Source organism: Pogoniulus pusillus, chromosome 10, assembly GCF_015220805.1.
Source record: "Pogoniulus pusillus isolate bPogPus1 chromosome 10, bPogPus1.pri, whole genome shotgun sequence".
NCBI lineage: Eukaryota > Metazoa > Chordata > Aves > Piciformes > Lybiidae > Pogoniulus > Pogoniulus pusillus.
In genome coordinates, this window is record NC_087273.1 from 21,322,770 (window position 1) to 21,339,237 (window position 16,468).

Consider the following 16,468-nt stretch of genomic DNA (forward strand, 5'->3'; position numbering starts at 1 on the left):
GGAGAAGGAGATAAGTATACGCAGGGCTTAAAGCAGTAGAATCTCAGTTATACTGTTAGAGTCACTGTGATGGAACAGTCTCTTTTCTGGTGAAAGATGAATCATGTCAGTGATTTGTTTGTTTCCTTTCTTCTACTGTGAAAGCATAGAGTGCACACAGAACACATAGAGAATAAAGAAACTCATAAAGCTACACAACCTGAAATGCTTCCATTAACAGAATGAAATAGGCTCCAAATATTAACCTGGAAGGCTGGAGAAATTGTGTATAGTGAATCACTCCAACCTGTCTTCATCTAGAAACGCTTGAAAACAGAGATCTTTGATGCTTCACTAGGGGATATACGCAGCCCTGACTAGTTCTTCATTTGGTGCTTCAGGTGATACAAGTACATAATCAGTTCCTCATCATGTCCAGTGTCCTGTAGGTTGATGAAAACTTTTCCTTTAGATGTAAGTGATATAAACTCCTGAAATTTTGCCTCCCTCTAGCGTAAGGGTAGAATTTGCCATAATTCTCAGTGAGTTTACAGTTACAAATTCCTCTGCAGTTTAAGTTTGTATTACTCTGAAAAAAATCTGTGTGCAAATATTTCCAGTCTCTAGCATATATACACCATCCCAGCTGACTGCTGGAACTTCAGTGGGAAAGACTGGAGTATGTGAAATGGAACCATTTGGAGATAAGATTTCATGTTCGTAGTCAGCGTCTGAACAGCTGTACTTAAAGGCAAATTGCAAAACCCCAAAGAACTCTTCTGCTTGTGACACTACATTAGTTACACTGGAGATATGTTCTTCAGTTGCCGTGACTGCACCACTTTAGTGACAGGTTTTTCTACTTTCACACCTACCTAGGTGGGAGTGACTGGTGCTGCTTTTAGGGAGGAGACCTGAGTGGTAACTTTGACTGATGATTTCAGTGATAGCAAAAAAATCCCAACCAACAAATGGGCTCGATCCTGTTGTGTTGTCACCTTTAAGCTCTCTGTCAGCTCTGACCAGTGAGTCAGCCAGCTATTTGAAAGCAGATAATGTCTAAAAGGTGTGAATAATAACCAGCTAAGTTTGATAATTAAAAAAAAGCCTATACAGACTTCCTCTTACCTAACCCTTTGTCTTCCTTTGCTAGATGGTTTGCCTGGATAATTTTTCCTGTCCTTGGTGATGCAGGGCGTTGTCTTTTGGAAGTGTTTTAAGTCATGGTTGGACAGGGCTTTGAGCTGCTTGATGTAGTGAAAGATGTCTCTGCCCCAGGCAAGGAGATCTGACTAGATGATGTTTGAATGTCCCTTTCAATCCAAATGATTGTCAGTACATTTCTCCGAGACCATCTTGCTTTGGATGCCTCTTCTCTGAGTGTCTTCTTTCTCTTCTACTGTTTTCCAATGATTCCCTTTCTCCAAAGGGTGATGGCAGGATAGAGGGAGCAGGACCCTTGGTTTGTGATGTCCCTTAGTCTTCAGCCTTGCAGTTTCAGCTGTATGACTTCAGCACCTAGAAAATAATGCTTCCCCTTAGTGGTACACCATCTTTTTTACATCTTTGAAGTTTATTGGTGTTTTCATCTGTGCTTTCAAAGGGTAAACTGGGCACTAAACAATATATTTCGTGATGCAAACCCAAAATTAAGCTATGCCATTAGCTTTTTTAAGTGTTTCCATAACACTCATGTGACTTTAAAGTTAAATTCTTAGAGCTTCCTGTGTGATACGAGGATCTTTTGGGTTTGTCTCTGCTCATGTGTTTTGATGGGAGTGCTTAGGGGACAGATGGTGTCCATATATGTTTATTAGTGCTCTTGCATAGTTAATTTGGAGCAGCCCAAGGAAAGGTGGAATCCTGAACAACAGCTTATGTATCACAGTATCACCAAGGTTGGAAGAGACCTCACAGATCATCAAGTCCAACCCTTTACCACAGTGCCCAAGGCTAGACCATGGCACCAAGTGCCACATCCAACCTTGCCTTGAACTGCCCCAGGGACGACAACTCCACCACCTCCCCGGGCAGCCCATTCCAGTGCCCAATGACTCTCTCAGTGAAGAACTTTCTCCTCACCTCGAGCCAAAATTTCCCCTGGCGCAGCCTGAGGCTGTGTCCTCTCGTTCTGGAGCTGGCCACCTGAGAGAAGAGAGCAACCTCCCCCTGGCCACAACCACCCCTCAGGTAGTTGTAGACAGCAATAAGGTCACCCCTGAGCCTCCTCTTCTCCAGGCTAAACAACCCCAGCTCCCTCAGCCTCTCCTAATAGGGCTTGTGCTCGAGGCCTCTCACCAGCCTTGTCGCTCTTCTCTGGACACGCTCGAGCATCTCAGTGTCCTTCCTAAACTGGGGGGCCCAGAAATGAATGCAGTACTCGAGGTGTGGTCTAACCAGTGCAGAGTACAGGGGCAGAATGACCTCCCTGCTCCTGCTGACCACACCATTCCTGATGCAGGCCAGGATGCCACTGGCTCTCTTGGCCACCTGGGCACACTGCTGGCTCATGTTCAGGCGGGTATCAATCAGTACCCCCAGATCCCTCTCTGTCTGGCTGCTCTCCAGCCGCTCCGACCCCAGCCTGTATCTCTGCATGGGGTTGTTGTGGCCAAAGTGCAGCACCCTGCACTTGGAGCTATTGAATGCCATCCCATTGGCCTCTGCCCATCTGTCCAGGCGGTCAAGGTCCTGCTGCAGAGCCCTTCTGCCCTCCAAATCAGTCACATCTGCCCCCAGCTTAGTGTCATCTGCAAACTTGCTGATGACTGACTCGATGCCCTCATCCAGATCATCTATGAAGATGTTAAAGAGGATGGGGCCCAGCACAGATCCCTGAGGGACACCACTAGTGACTGGCCGCCAGCTGGATGTGGCACCATTCACCACCACTCTCTGGGCTAGGCCCTCCAGCCAGTTCCTAACCCAGCACAGAGTGTTACCATCCAAGCCGCGGGCTGATAGCTTAGCCAGCAGTTTGCTGTGGGAGACAGCGTCAAAGGCCTTGCTGAAGTCCAGATAGACTACATTCACAGGCCTCCCCACATCCACCAAGCGGGTCACCTGATCATCGAAGGAGATCAGGTTAGAAAGGCAGGATCTGCCCTTCCTAAACCCATGTTGGCTGGACCTGAGCTCTTTGCCATCCCTCAAGTGCGCAGTTATTGGCCCCAAGAGAACCTGCTCCATCAGTTTCCCTGGCACTGAGGTCAGGCTGACGGGTCTGTAGTTCCCAGGTTCCTCCATCCGACCCTTCTTGTGGATGGGGACCACGTTGGCCATTTTCCAGTCTCCTGGGACCTCTCCGGTGTAGGATGACTTGAAAACTGTCAACTGTATATACACTCCTGTCAGACATCCTGCCACCAGCACATGTCAGCTGAAGTCAATGAGATTCTGTTGTGAGTGACATCCTAGTTTCTTTCGGACTGGGGTCTGTGCTCAAGCAGTGTGTGTGTGTTTTTTTTTTTTTTTAATACAAAAATCAGGGCAATGCTCTCATGTTAATATGAAACCTGAGAAATTCCAGCACTTAGTTCAGAGCATAAATTGGTGCTTAGAACATTTCCGCTTCCTCCTTTGGCTTCTTTTCAAGGATTGGCATAGTGAGTGGATTGACAAGTGAATACTAAAATCGGTTTTAAGACTTCATGCTGTGAGCCATGTTTACATTGCAGTCACCTTGCATAATGAAATGAGACTCAAAGCCCAAGCAGATTGTTAGAGCTGTGTTTAATAAACCTGTAGAGAAATGTTTTAATTTCCATATGGCAGGACAGTGTCAGTATGGAGCAGTTGGGTGTATATGAGATCTGGGTAATAGTTGAATATGAATTGAGTATAAGAGGTTGCCTTCAAGGGTAGTTTAGGACAAGTTCCAGTGATTCCATTTTATTCCCTGTTGTGTGGTTGGTGGAGATTGTATTGTGGTGTTTCTGTGAAAGACAATGGATCCAAAGTGAGTGGAATGCTTCCTTACATACATGAGGACATAAGACTTGCTTTTGTTAGAGGACAGTTGAATTTCTGTAGGCACTTCTGCTTTCTGACTTGAGAAACTGCTGTATGCTAATGTGGCTTCAGCTACACATGTAAATTCATCTTCATGTTAACAGACTTTTTTTTTCTGCTGATTGAAAGAATTTTTAATCACAAGAAGCTCCTTGTAAACAAGGTTTATTAAAATAGTAATGCATTTTCTAAGAGCCCTAGCTTGGTTGTGGTGGTGGGATTGCAGAAATGTTTTCACTCCAGATTTTTAAAATAAATGTACTCTGTTCTTCTTCACCAGAGATGTTACGAACATAAGCAGTATAGAAATGGGCTGAAGTTCTGTAAACAGATCCTTTCTAACCCGAAGTTTGCAGAACATGGAGGTAAGTTTTCTATATTTCAGGAGTAGTAATTTGTAAATTTAATATCTATAACGCTTAATTATTTTGGCCATCATGTTAAGCGCTGGTAAGATTTTTAGTCTTAAATACTAGTCTTAACAGTAGTTAGAGCTTGAAATTCTTTCTCTGAAGAAAGTCCAACATCCATTATAGTATGGTGCATGTTTTTGATACAGGGGTGTATTGCTTACATCACTCTTCAGGGCAAATGGTTAATTCACTCACACAGAATCGGAGGACACAGAGAGACTAAATATTGCTCAGCATAGTGTCTGTCATCTTCGTCGTCTGCTACTTTTTCTAAGGAACATCTTGCTGTAAAAGAAAGTCTTTATCCCTTTCTGTACTTTCAGCTGGTTCTGAGTATTGAGATCCAAGTTCCAGAACAGAAATGCTGTTTTTTCCTTGCCAGCTTTGGGTGGATGTGTGGAAGTCTTAGTGCTGTGAATAAACAGTTCAGTAGTTATAATACTTATTTACAGTAAAGAAGACCAAACCACAAAAGAGCTGTCTGCAAAGTGTTTGTGGAGCAGACAGTTTTAGTGCCTTTAGAATAAAACTTCGACTTCTTGGTGGAAGTAATGTGTGAAGTTTGTTCGTATGATATACCTAAGTGAATAACCTGCCAGTGTATTTTTTTGTGTGAAAAGATGCTGATAACTTGAATCTAAATTTGCATCTATACTATATTTAAAGTTGCTATGTTAAGCTTAAAAACCCTATGAAAATTAATCACTGTTATTGTGTTGTTTTTTAGAAACTTTGGCAATGAAAGGACTAACATTAAACTGTCTAGGAAAGAAGGAGGAAGCCTATGAACTTGTGCGCAGAGGCCTCAGGAACGACTTGAAGAGCCATGTCTGTATCCTTTTCTAAATGGGCCTTTCCCTTATGGGAAAGGTTCATTTCTACAACATCTGATTTATAAGACTAGCAACAAAAGCTAATGCTATTAAACTTTAACGTTTAGAATTTTAGATTTAATTTCCAATCTGTCACAATTTCCTGACTAAGCCATCCAGAGGACAGATGCTTGCTCCTTGCAGTCATAGTTAGCTCAATTACTGTTTTGCTTTGCATAATATGTATTTTTTTTCTGGAACTCTGAACTTGTGATGAGGTGAACTAGATATTTAAGCATGTGATTTGCTTTAAAAACATGAGTAGTTGCCATTACATTGATAAGGACTTGTCACAGAATGTAGGAAATGCAAGCACTTCAGTTGTCTAATACAAGCCCTTAATCAACAGTGTGTTTGAGTAAGCCTCGGTCTTTTCAGAGCTCCTGCTCCTGTATTTCTTCCCCCAGTACATGGAAAGTGGAGTTTACAGCATGTTATAGGCATCCTGTACATATTAGCAAACAATTCTCTGTCTTCAGTTTGCAAGCAGTTTCTTTGTACAGCTGAGGAAAAGGTGTGTAATGACGGTAATAACATTACTGTCTGTCTATGAAACAGCTGAAGAGCTTTTTACCAGCTTTTGTGTCACTGCCATGTCACATGCCATCTCCAGTTCTGTAGGATCCTTAACAGAGTTTTCAGGTTGGCATGTCTATGGCCTCCTTCAGAGGTCAGACAAGAAGTATGATGAAGCTATCAAATGCTATAGAAATGCACTGAAGTGGGACAAAGACAATCTTCAAATCTTGAGAGATCTTTCTCTGCTACAGATTCAAATGAGAGATCTTGAAGGTTACAGGGTAAGTACTGGGTAATATGTACTGCATTTGTTGTCAGCTTCTAGAGGCCTGTGGCATATTATTGAGGAAACAGGCTTAGATGCAGAGTGTTAAAGCTGTGTGTTTCTCAATACTTCATGAAAGTAAAAGCAGATGTGCAGCTGAGGAAGTTTTGTCAAGTATACAGAATTACTGGCATAAGAAATTATTTGTTTCAGCTCAGTGCAGAATTGTTTGCTGCTTTTTTTTATGCTGCATAATCCAGCTGCAGACCATCTCCAGACTTCTTAAATTATTTTCCTGGCAGAATTCCCACAGGTAGAAGACAGTGTGTTCAGAATATGTTTATTCAGGCAAAGGAGTTTCTGTTTCCTAGTAACTTTTTAGCATATATCCCTCTTCCTTCCAACAGTTTTCTTTTGGCAGTGGGTAACAACTCAAAGCAAGCAGTATGCTGTGTGGACCATCGTCTTCTGCTTCATAGCCATCCTGGGCATTAGTGACAGCACAGCTCCTTTTAGGTCCAGATATTTCCTTGTGTTTTCTGTGAGCTGTAGGATTCTGGATCAGAACTCTTAATTTGCCCCACTCCCCCCTACTTCTTTACTGATGTAATACACAAAATGTTTAGGTCACTGCCGTGTTTTCTTCTGCTTGTTTTGTAGTAAAGCTGAATGCAGTTTGGTAACTTAGACTGGACTCCTCTTCCTGCCTGTTAGTGCAGCACCTAGTTATTTGTTGCCTTGATTCATCTGTCTGTTTGCTACATGAGCTATTTGATGCAAAGCAGCTGTTGCAAAGTGACGGTGTCATGGCTGTCATGCTTCTGTAAAGCACAACATAAGTTTTCTGTTGTCTTCATTCCGAGTGCTACTCCTCATATGGTTACTTTTTTTTTCTCTTTTTGAGTTGCAAGCTGATGTCTGGTTTGCGAACGCTTTTTTTTTCTTCAAAAGTAGCAACTCGTGTTCATGGCACTTATTGCAGAAATGTCTGTGCAGTTCAGGTTAAGCTGTAGCTTCTGCTATGGTCAGTAGATCTTACTAAAGATCAGACAGAAAAATGACTGTAGAAGATTTCTTTGTTTCTTAACGTGCCATTCAGAGAAAGATGGCATTGTTAATTTGAAAGAACAAGGCAACAACCCTTAGTTCCCACTGAGTCGTATATTTTGTGTCTGGGTTTCGGCTGGTGTTGTAAGGTATTCCTTGTCTCTGAGGGGAAAAAAAAACTTTTGAGATTTTTACCTGTGAGTCATTGGATAATATTTTATGTCAGGTTTTCATCTTTCCATATTTTCCTTGCACCTTTAAAGTTGGGGTTGTTAAAGCACGTTAGTTGGTCTCTTCATAGATTATTTCCTTTTCAAATTGGAGCAAGGTTGGTATCACAGTATCAAGAGTAAGTGGTGTTCTGAGAGCTGTATAGAGCCATCAACTAACACAGGTCCTCAGCAAACTTATTCTTTAGTTAGTATGTTTCCTAATCACTTTTTTCATATTAGTTACATAAAAATTTGACTCCTCTTGCTGACGCAAGATAGCCACAACTTAGCATAGGTGCCAAAACCAATTCGCCGCTGTGTGTTCTCTTGGTCCTTGAATAAGTGTACATGCAAATCCATAACTGCTAATCATACAAGCAACACGTTTGTAGAATGCATTAAAGATTAGGTTACCCAGCAATTCATGACTGATCATATTCTAGTTTCTGAAGAATATTATTTTACTCTAAAAACGAGGACTACAGTTGTGGGCTTGCTTTTTTGGCTTTTTTTCACCCACTAACTTCTAACCCCTCCTACTTTAATATTTTAAGTAATCTCTATTCTTGTCAAACTGCTGTAACTAGTTCTAGTTCTTTGTTACTCCTGACAACTCATTCTTTTTGGAGGTACTAACTTCTTTCCTTTACTGTAAATTACTTGGAGGTGCCTTTCAAGAGTCTATAACAAAGCAAGGAATAACTTCCCTCAGATTAAACTAGCACAATACAAAGCAAAGCTGTTGCATGCTCCAGCAGTAATTATCTTGTTGCCAAAGAACAGAGTTACACTTGTATGACCTACTTTGCCTAACAACACTTGTAATCTTTTAATACCTTCCAAAGTGAATTTGAAAACAGCAGTGTATAGTAAATGTTCCTGCAACTCAGGTCCAAGTGTCCTTAACTGCATTCTGTTTGTAAGCAGGAAGACAGGAAAAGCACTTGTGTCAGACCTTAACAAAGCTGGCCTGACTCAGCAGCAGTCAGTTGGACATGTGTTGTTTTGTGTGTGGGTTGGGTATTTTTATGTAATCAGGACCATCATGGTGTTTGAAAGTTTATTCTTTCTTTTGATTAAAAAAAAAAACAGCCTAAGTTTGCATTTTATAAAACTAATTTTCAGTGACAGTCTTTAAATATTAGAATATCAAAGATGGGTATTGCCTAAAGGACTCCACAGAGCATTGGAATAAAGTCAGGAGAACTAGCAGCTGCCTTTTTTGCAGGAAACAAGATATCAGTTACTTCAGCTGCGACCTGCACAGCGAGCATCATGGATTGGTTATGCTATTGCTTACCATCTCTTGGAAGACTATGAAATGGCGGCAAAAATTTTAGAGGAATTCAGGAAGACACAGCAGGTAAGAGCTAAGTATGACATTCTTGTATGGATTGCAGCTTAAGCCAGAAATCAAACACTGCAACTTCTTATGATGTGAAAACTTCATGAAATTTCTTTAGATAAAGCAGTTAAATCCCCAGTGTGTTCTGTGGCTGAACTTTGTCATGTGTCTTACTTTCCTATGTAGACATCACCTGATAAAGTAGACTATGAGTACAGTGAGCTGCTGCTGTATCAAAACCAGGTCCTCAGGGAGGCAGGACTCTTTAAGGAAGCCTTGGAGCATCTTTGTACCTATGAAAGGCAGATCTGTGACAAACTGGCTGTCGAAGAAACTAAAGGTAATTACTTTTCAAAGACGTGCTTAGATAGGTAGTACACAATGGGAGTGCCTGCCAGCTTTTCCCAGCTTTGGAACTGCCTCCGGTTTGCTTTTACAGCAACTTTAATTCTGCAGTGGTGAGAGACTGCTTGTCTTCCAGCGGTTGGGTCACTATTACATTCTTCTCTCAGGTTGATAAGACACCAGTAGAGTACAGACATAATGTTCTGAAACTTAGGAGCTGATGAGCATTTCACATGATCCTGAATTGATGTCCTGAAATTCTTTGAATAATGTGCCTGTGGTGTTATACCTTTGACAGTGGTGCTGACAGGAGGACACTTGCTGGAAGGACAGAATGGTAACTCAGCTATTTGTGCAGTGTGTGGAGATGGACTCTTTAGCTGAGCAACCCATGTACTATCATTGCCTTACTACAATCCTAGTGTATGGTGTTGTAACAGAGCTAGAGAATGCTGTGTTTTCTATTACACACCTGTAACTGCTGAGTGACAGAAGTTCAATTCTTGCTGCTTAACAAGTGCCTTTTCTAGAAGCGTATTTGCTCCTTCTTTTCTTGAGATGTACTCAGTTCTTCAGTGCAGCTTCTAATCTGCTGAAGATACTGTTTGTTTATGACCCACACTGGAGTCATTTGGATGATAATTGAAGCAAAGAGAAAAAAACTTTTAACTCTGTACTATTATTCATGTAGATGTTGTAGCTAGCTCTGTCTTTCTGCTGAGGGTGCTCTCAAAGTCTTGCACATAAAAGCTAGGAATTGAGTAGTGACGCTGATGGAGTGTGTGTGGTACTTCATCAGGGAAAAGGACTGCCTGTGGCTGTGAACAGTTGCTGAAAACCTTATCTGGTTTGCATATAGATGGGAATGAATGTAGATATTATCACAGACCATTTTTCAGGCATAGGAGCAGGAGTTTTAGTATGAAAGATTTTCTTTTTTTTTAAACTATGTGTTATTAAGGTTTTTGATGAAGGTCTAAGACTGGTACTGAAACAGGATTTTCAAATAGAACTTCACAAAGCAAAACCCACAACTGAAAAACAAAATCTTCTATCAAGTTACCAGAAAAAAGGGTGGAAATACCCTTTGCAGGCTGTGTGCTTTCAGCAGGGTACAACTGATTCATTTTGGGGGGCACAGCTCCTGTTGTGCTGTGGGTCTAGCTTAACTGTTATGCATACTACAGAAAATCCTGCTTATAAATGAGTATTGTCTGCAAATGTTAATTAAGTGCATATGCAAATGCCATTGTATATTAAGTATGACTGAGAACACTGAAAACAGTATTGGCATTTACCACTATTAGACAACAATTGTAACTTTCACCTCATAGGATGAATTTGGCTTTGTTTTCCAGATTTTGCCATTCTCAGGGAGTAAACTGTTACGTTTTCCCTGGCATTAGATACTGCATGTAGTCCTCAAGTTATCCTATTGGTGGGAAGCAAAATCTGTTCACAGAATTGCATGTCAATTGACATGCAAGAGAGGTGATGCTGACTCTTGAAATGCGCTGAGAAAATCTTACATTAAGGACCTTGTTTTCCATGTGGTGTGATCTTTCATTGCTATTGACAGATGTTAGGCATAGCTTTGCAAAATGCAGTTTGCTGTTGAGAAATGGGAAATTGAGTTCTCTTGCAACTCCAACATCAGTAAAGATCATGTACAGTTGCCAGATCTAGACTTTACTTAAAACACTTATACCTTGATGCATCACTGAAAGGAAACTTGCTTGTGGAATCTTGAATTCATTGGTCAGATTAATGACTTCATTTAAAACATGGAAGTTAATTTTATGAAATACCAGGCTAAAGAAGTGTTCTTTTTTTGCAGTTCTGTGATTGTGGTTTGGTTTCGAAGGTGCAGTATCCATGAAATCCTGTGTACTGCTTGTAATTGCCTTCTGTAGTAAAAACTATGCTTAAAGTAAGCAGTCATTGGCTAAGGAGGAGAAAACACCATGGTCATCTTGCTTTTGACATTGCATTGTTGAATTTCAGTAGTTATTTGCCAAGTTGTTGAATCTTACTGTGGCTGCACCTCTTGCACAGTTGCTGTACTTCTTGCCACTGTGATATTTTTTTTCCTAAGAGAACAGAATCTACATGGAGTTAAGGATTATCTGTCTTCTACCATAGAATGATTAATATTGCATGCTTCAGTATCTTGTTGCCTTAATATAAAATGCTTGGATTTCACACAGGAGAGCTCCTGCTTCAGCTTGGCAGACTTGAAGAAGCAGTTGAAATCTACAAAGGACTTCAAGAAAGAAATCCTGAAAACTGGGCCTATTATAAAGGCCTAGAGAGGGCACTTAAACCAGGTAACATGTTGATATGCTGTAAAGAAGCTGTTCCAGCGCATTTTAAATTTATGTACATACAAAAAAATGTCCTGCTTTAAATAATAGAGCATGCCTACATACCACAGAAGACGTGTTGTTTTTTGTTTTTTTTAAGAAAGGCTGGAAGTATTTATTATATTGTTACCATGTCTTATTTAAGGCAAAAACAACAAAAAATGTAGTACTCTTTGTGCAAAGTTGAAAAGAAGATAATTATTTCTTAGAAGATAGTTTAAAATTAGAATTATACTGTTTCTTCTGGCTTAACCTAATGTTGTAAGGCAATCTATTAGGATTTGGAAAAACAAACACGATTCTCCTGAATGCTTTTCTTTGAATATCTTAGTACAGTGATAAGCAAGAACACTTTAAGAAGAGATAAGCAGTTAATCTCCCTATACAGGAAGGAGAATTTACAAATACTGAGTAACTGACATGTATGACAGCTTTGGAAAGAGTCAAATGGAAGTTGCTGTCCTTTAGAAAGTGAAGTGTATATCTGTTAATTGCTGTCTATTCCAGTTCTTAACCAAGTAGAAATCATTTTGCCCCATCTTTCCAAAAAGAAGGAAAAAGTAAACTGTATTAATTCTATTCCAGCTAACATGATGGAAAGGCTAAAGATCTATGAAGAGGCCTGGACTAAATACCCAAGGGGACTAGTTCCAAGAAGATTGCCTTTAAACTTTTTGTCAGGTAAGTGCTTGTTTCCTGAGCAGGTAGTGACCACCAGTTTTGTTTCTTAGATGCTAATGTTTTAACAGCATAAACAGTCTGTAATTGATGAGTGATGTGTGGTAAACCAAAATCAACAGGTCTCTTTCCTCTTAAGGTGAAAAGTTTAAGGAATGTCTGGACAAGTTTCTAAGGATGAATTTCAGCAAAGGTTGCCCACCAGTTTTCAATACTTTGAGGTCATTATATAAAGACAAGGAGAAGGTAGGTTTTTCTCAAACTTTTTGTTTTCTGTCTAACTCTTCTCTACCATTAAACAAATGAAGGAAACTTAATTTTTGTGAGCACTGTTAGTATGTTATGGCCCAGTATACCTAGAAGAAAATCAAGTACAAGCATATGTAGTCTTGGGTCAGGTTGGTAAATGTAGAAAACTAAGATTTTGCTTTGTGTGAAATGCATAAATGTTAATGGAGGCTTTTAAAAAAGATGTGAGATTGGGTGCATCCCCATTTGTGTTGTAATTCAGGATATTGCAGAACTCTCACCAAAAATAACTGGTTTGGGTAGCACAAAGTACTTTGAATTGAAATAAAATATCATCTTGCCCACAGAATTTGATTTGTTTGGATTTTTTTTTGTCATCTTTTATGTGTAGGTGGCAATCATAGAAGAGCTTGTGATAGGTTATGAGACCTCCCTACGAAGCTGCAGGTTATTTAACCCAAATGGTGAGTGCAAAGACTTCATGGGAGTAATGTCCAGTGTAAGGACTGAACGCACTCCAGGGATGGGGAGTTAGCGGGAAACGATGAAATGGTGATGTGGAGTTTTTCCTTTTTTTTTTTTCCCCCCTGAACCATAGCCGTCTTTGGAATGGATTTAAGCTGTCAAATACCAAGTTTGTATTAAAAATCCACTCGCTTACTCTATATTTTTTTTTGTCCTGGATCCACGAATCTGGTCATCTCTTTTCAGTTTCAAGTTCAAATATTCTGTTTTCAAGAATTGATTTTATCATTGTCAAGGAAATTGAAATTTGAATGCTACATTAAATATTTCATTACAGAAATGTCAAATAGATAGTCATAGTACAGTCTTCAGTAGGGGGCACTTGTGGAACTGGAGTTTGTGTTCTAGGGGACTTAAAATGTTTTCCAGGTTTTGACTAACAACTATTTTATTGTGGGCTATGGTTCTAGGTGTATTGAATCTGGGCTTCAGAGTTTCCTCTCTGGTAGCTTTATGATGCTTTTTCCAGTCAGTTTCCCAATCATTTCATTACAGAAAATCTCCCAAGAAAAGAACCTCTGCACAGAATCTCAGCAGTGGCTAGTCTTGAAATTCTGCATTTGTTATAATGGTGTAATAATTACCATAGCAGGAATTGCAACAGATGTTAAAACTTTGCAGAATAATCTTAATTAAAAAAAAGTCTTTAAGAATTGAAGTCATCACCACTTCCCTGCTTTGCAGAAACACAAATGCAATATTTTATTATTAAATTCTCAGCTTAGTTGCTTTGAGTTTAATGCTGTAGGTTACAATATGCCCACTTAATCCCTGTTAAAATTTGTCCAGACCTTTGAAACACATTTGTACTTCTCTGATTGAAGGCAATGAATTATCATTGTTTCAGCTGAATTCAGTATCTGCTTTGCTATTAAATTGCACTCACAAACAATCTTCTCCTACCCTTAAAATGAGAAAGTGCATGTAGTTACATGGTTAAATTATATATTCAACCAATGAACCAGAATCTTTTGGTAGAACTAGAGTGCCCATCCCCTCTTTAATTTTTCCCTTTCAAGATGCTATGTTTCATAGTCAAAATCGAGTGGTGAATTTAACGTTTATAACTAATAAGTAGTATTTTTGGATTTTAAACAGAGCTCTCTATCTTTCAAAACTGGCTTGTGTATAGGAATATTCTCAAAGTTGTCAGAAGTGGAGACAAACTTTTTGAAGCTGGAGTTTGGAAGAGCCAACCTGTCTGATTTGAAAAGGTTCAGGTCTGTGGATTGAGAACATGTCAGTACTGCAGTCCCTTGAGTAGTTAAGGTGCAACACCTGTATTCACCAGCACTCTTTGCTATACAGAAAACTGTTAGCGATCATCTCAGATAACCATTCAAGACCACTGGGAAGGATTTGAACTGGGGCGGAGAATGGGAAAATACCTATGTTAATGAACTCCAAGAAATAATTGTAATAACCCTATCTCTTATAATGAATTTGAGATGCAGGGGGAGCAATCAGTGTTAAAAGCTAAACAATTTGGTCTGTGTTCAACTGTCTTTTTCCAAAATATGAGGTTCCTGGAGATAGTCATAATAATGCCTGGAGTCCAGGTCTAGGACATTCCTTGCAGGAGCTGGAAAGAGATTTAACTATTTTTGAGGTTGAGTGATATTTTGGCCAAAAATTGCCAATAGTAGAGCAATTTGAGGTTATAAGCTACAGGAAAGGGCCTGCCACCAAATTTATTTTCCCAAAATGTGAAGTTCCTGGAGATGGTTAGAATGGTGCCTAAAGTGAATGACTATCACAGTCATCTGGAAGCAGATATGAGTATTTTATGAGGCTGAGCAATTTTTCAGCCGAAAATTGCAGATACACGGTGAGTATAGAATCATAGGATCAACTAGGTTGGAAGAGACCTCCAAGATCATTCAGTCCAACCAATCACCCAGCCCTATCCAGTCAACTAGACCATGGCACTAAGTGCCTCATCCAGTCTTCTCTGGAACACCTCCAGGGACAGTGACTCCACCACGTCCCTAGGCAGCCCATTCCAATGGCAAATCACTCTCTCTCTGAAGAACTTCCTCCTAACATCCAGCGTATACATCCCCCAGCACAACTTGAGACTGTGTCCCCTTGTTCTTCTGTTGCTGGTTGACTGGGAGAAGAGACCAACCCCCACCTGGCTATAGCCTCCCTTCAAGTAGTTGTAGACAGCAATGAGATCACCCCTGAGCCTCCTCTTCTCCAGGCCGCACCACCCGAGCTCCCTCAGCCTCTCCTCACAGGGCTTGTGTTCCAGGCCTCTCACCAGCTTTGTCACCCTTCTCTGGACATGTTCCAGTATCTCAACATCTCTCTTGAACTGAGGGGCCCAGAACTGCACACAGTACTCAAGGTGTGGCCTGACTAGTGTTGAGTACAGGGGCAGAATAACCTCCCTTGTCCTGCTGGCCACGCTGTTACTGATCCAGGCCAGGACGCTATTTGCTCTCTTGGCCACCTGGGCACACTGCTGGCTCGTGTTCAGCCTACTATCTGCCAACACCCTCAGGTCCCTTTCTCCCTGTCTGCTCTCCAGCCACTCTGTCTCTGGCCCGTAGCTCTGCTTGGGGTTTGTGGCCAAAGTGCAGAACCCTGCACTTGGCTGTGTTAAACCTCATCCACTGACCTCTGCCCACCCATCTAGCCTGTCTAGGTCCCTCTGCAGGACTCTCCTACCTTCCGACAGATCAACACCTGCTCCTAGCTTGGTGTCATCTGCAAATTTACTGATGCTAGACTCAATCCCCTCATCCAGATCTTCAATAAAGGTATTGGATAGGACTGGGCCCAGCACTGATCCTTGGGGAACACCACTAGTGACTAGGTGCCAACTGGATGTGGCACCATTCACCACCACTCTCTGGGCATGGCCCTCTAGCCGGTTCTTGACCCAGCACAGAGTGAATCTGTCCAAGCCACGAGCTGCCATCTTTGCCAGGAGGTTATTGTGGCAGATTGTGCCAAAGGCTTTGCTGAAGTCCAGGTAGACTACCTCCACAGCCTTCCCCACATTCAGCAGGCAGGTGGGTAACCTGATCATAAAAGGAGGTCAGGTAATTGAGGTTATAAGCAAAATGAAGGGGCCTAGCCCTAAATGTCTTTTGATAGTGTCAGTTTCCTAGAGATCGTCAGAGTAATGCCTAGAGTTAAACACGTGCACATTCCTTACAGAAGCTGGAAGCAGATATAAGCAGTTTTTGATGCTGAGTAATTTTTCAGACACAAATTGCAGATACAGGGCGAGCATTCAAGGCTATAAGCTAAACAAAGAGGTCTAGCTCCAAATTTGATTTTCCAAAGTGTGAGGTTTGTGGAGACGGTCAGAATGATGCCTACAGTTAAAGGGTAGCATTTTCCTTGCAGGAGCTGGAAGAAGATAGGAGCAATTTTGAAACTGAGCAATTTTTCAGCCAAAAATTGCCAACAGAAGGTTGAGTGTTTGAGGTTATAAGCCACTGGATAGGGCCTAGCCACAAAGGACAGCTAGAATGGGGATCTATAAGGAAGCAGCCCAAGGAGCTAGAGATCTGGTTAGGAAAGCCAAGGCAGAGTTTGAATTGAATGTAGCCAGGGAGGTCAAATGGAACACCAGGAATTTCTGCAAGTATATTAACAGTAAAAAGAAGACCAGAGAGGGTGTGGGCTCCC

The 16,468-nt window shown here is 41.0% G+C and overlaps 1 protein-coding gene across 8 annotated transcripts in view; it reads left to right on the top strand.

Moving 5' to 3' along the window:
- The window catches only part of NAA15 (N-alpha-acetyltransferase 15, NatA auxiliary subunit), a 59,320-nt gene that overhangs the window by 18,320 nt on the left and 24,532 nt on the right, over positions 1-16,468 (top strand). For 2 of the 8 annotated variants that reach the window (XM_064150014.1, XM_064150022.1), the window contains exons 2-10: positions 4,271-4,355; positions 5,131-5,235; positions 5,918-6,075; positions 8,547-8,681; positions 8,850-9,003; positions 11,216-11,335; positions 11,957-12,052; positions 12,189-12,295; positions 12,690-12,762. In XM_064150014.1, the coding sequence (XP_064006084.1) occupies positions 4,271-4,355; positions 5,131-5,235; positions 5,918-6,075; positions 8,547-8,681; positions 8,850-9,003; positions 11,216-11,335; positions 11,957-12,052; positions 12,189-12,295; positions 12,690-12,762 (1,033 nt within the window). The other 6 variants (XM_064150015.1, XM_064150017.1, XM_064150016.1 and 3 more) reach the window with 6 other exon arrangements.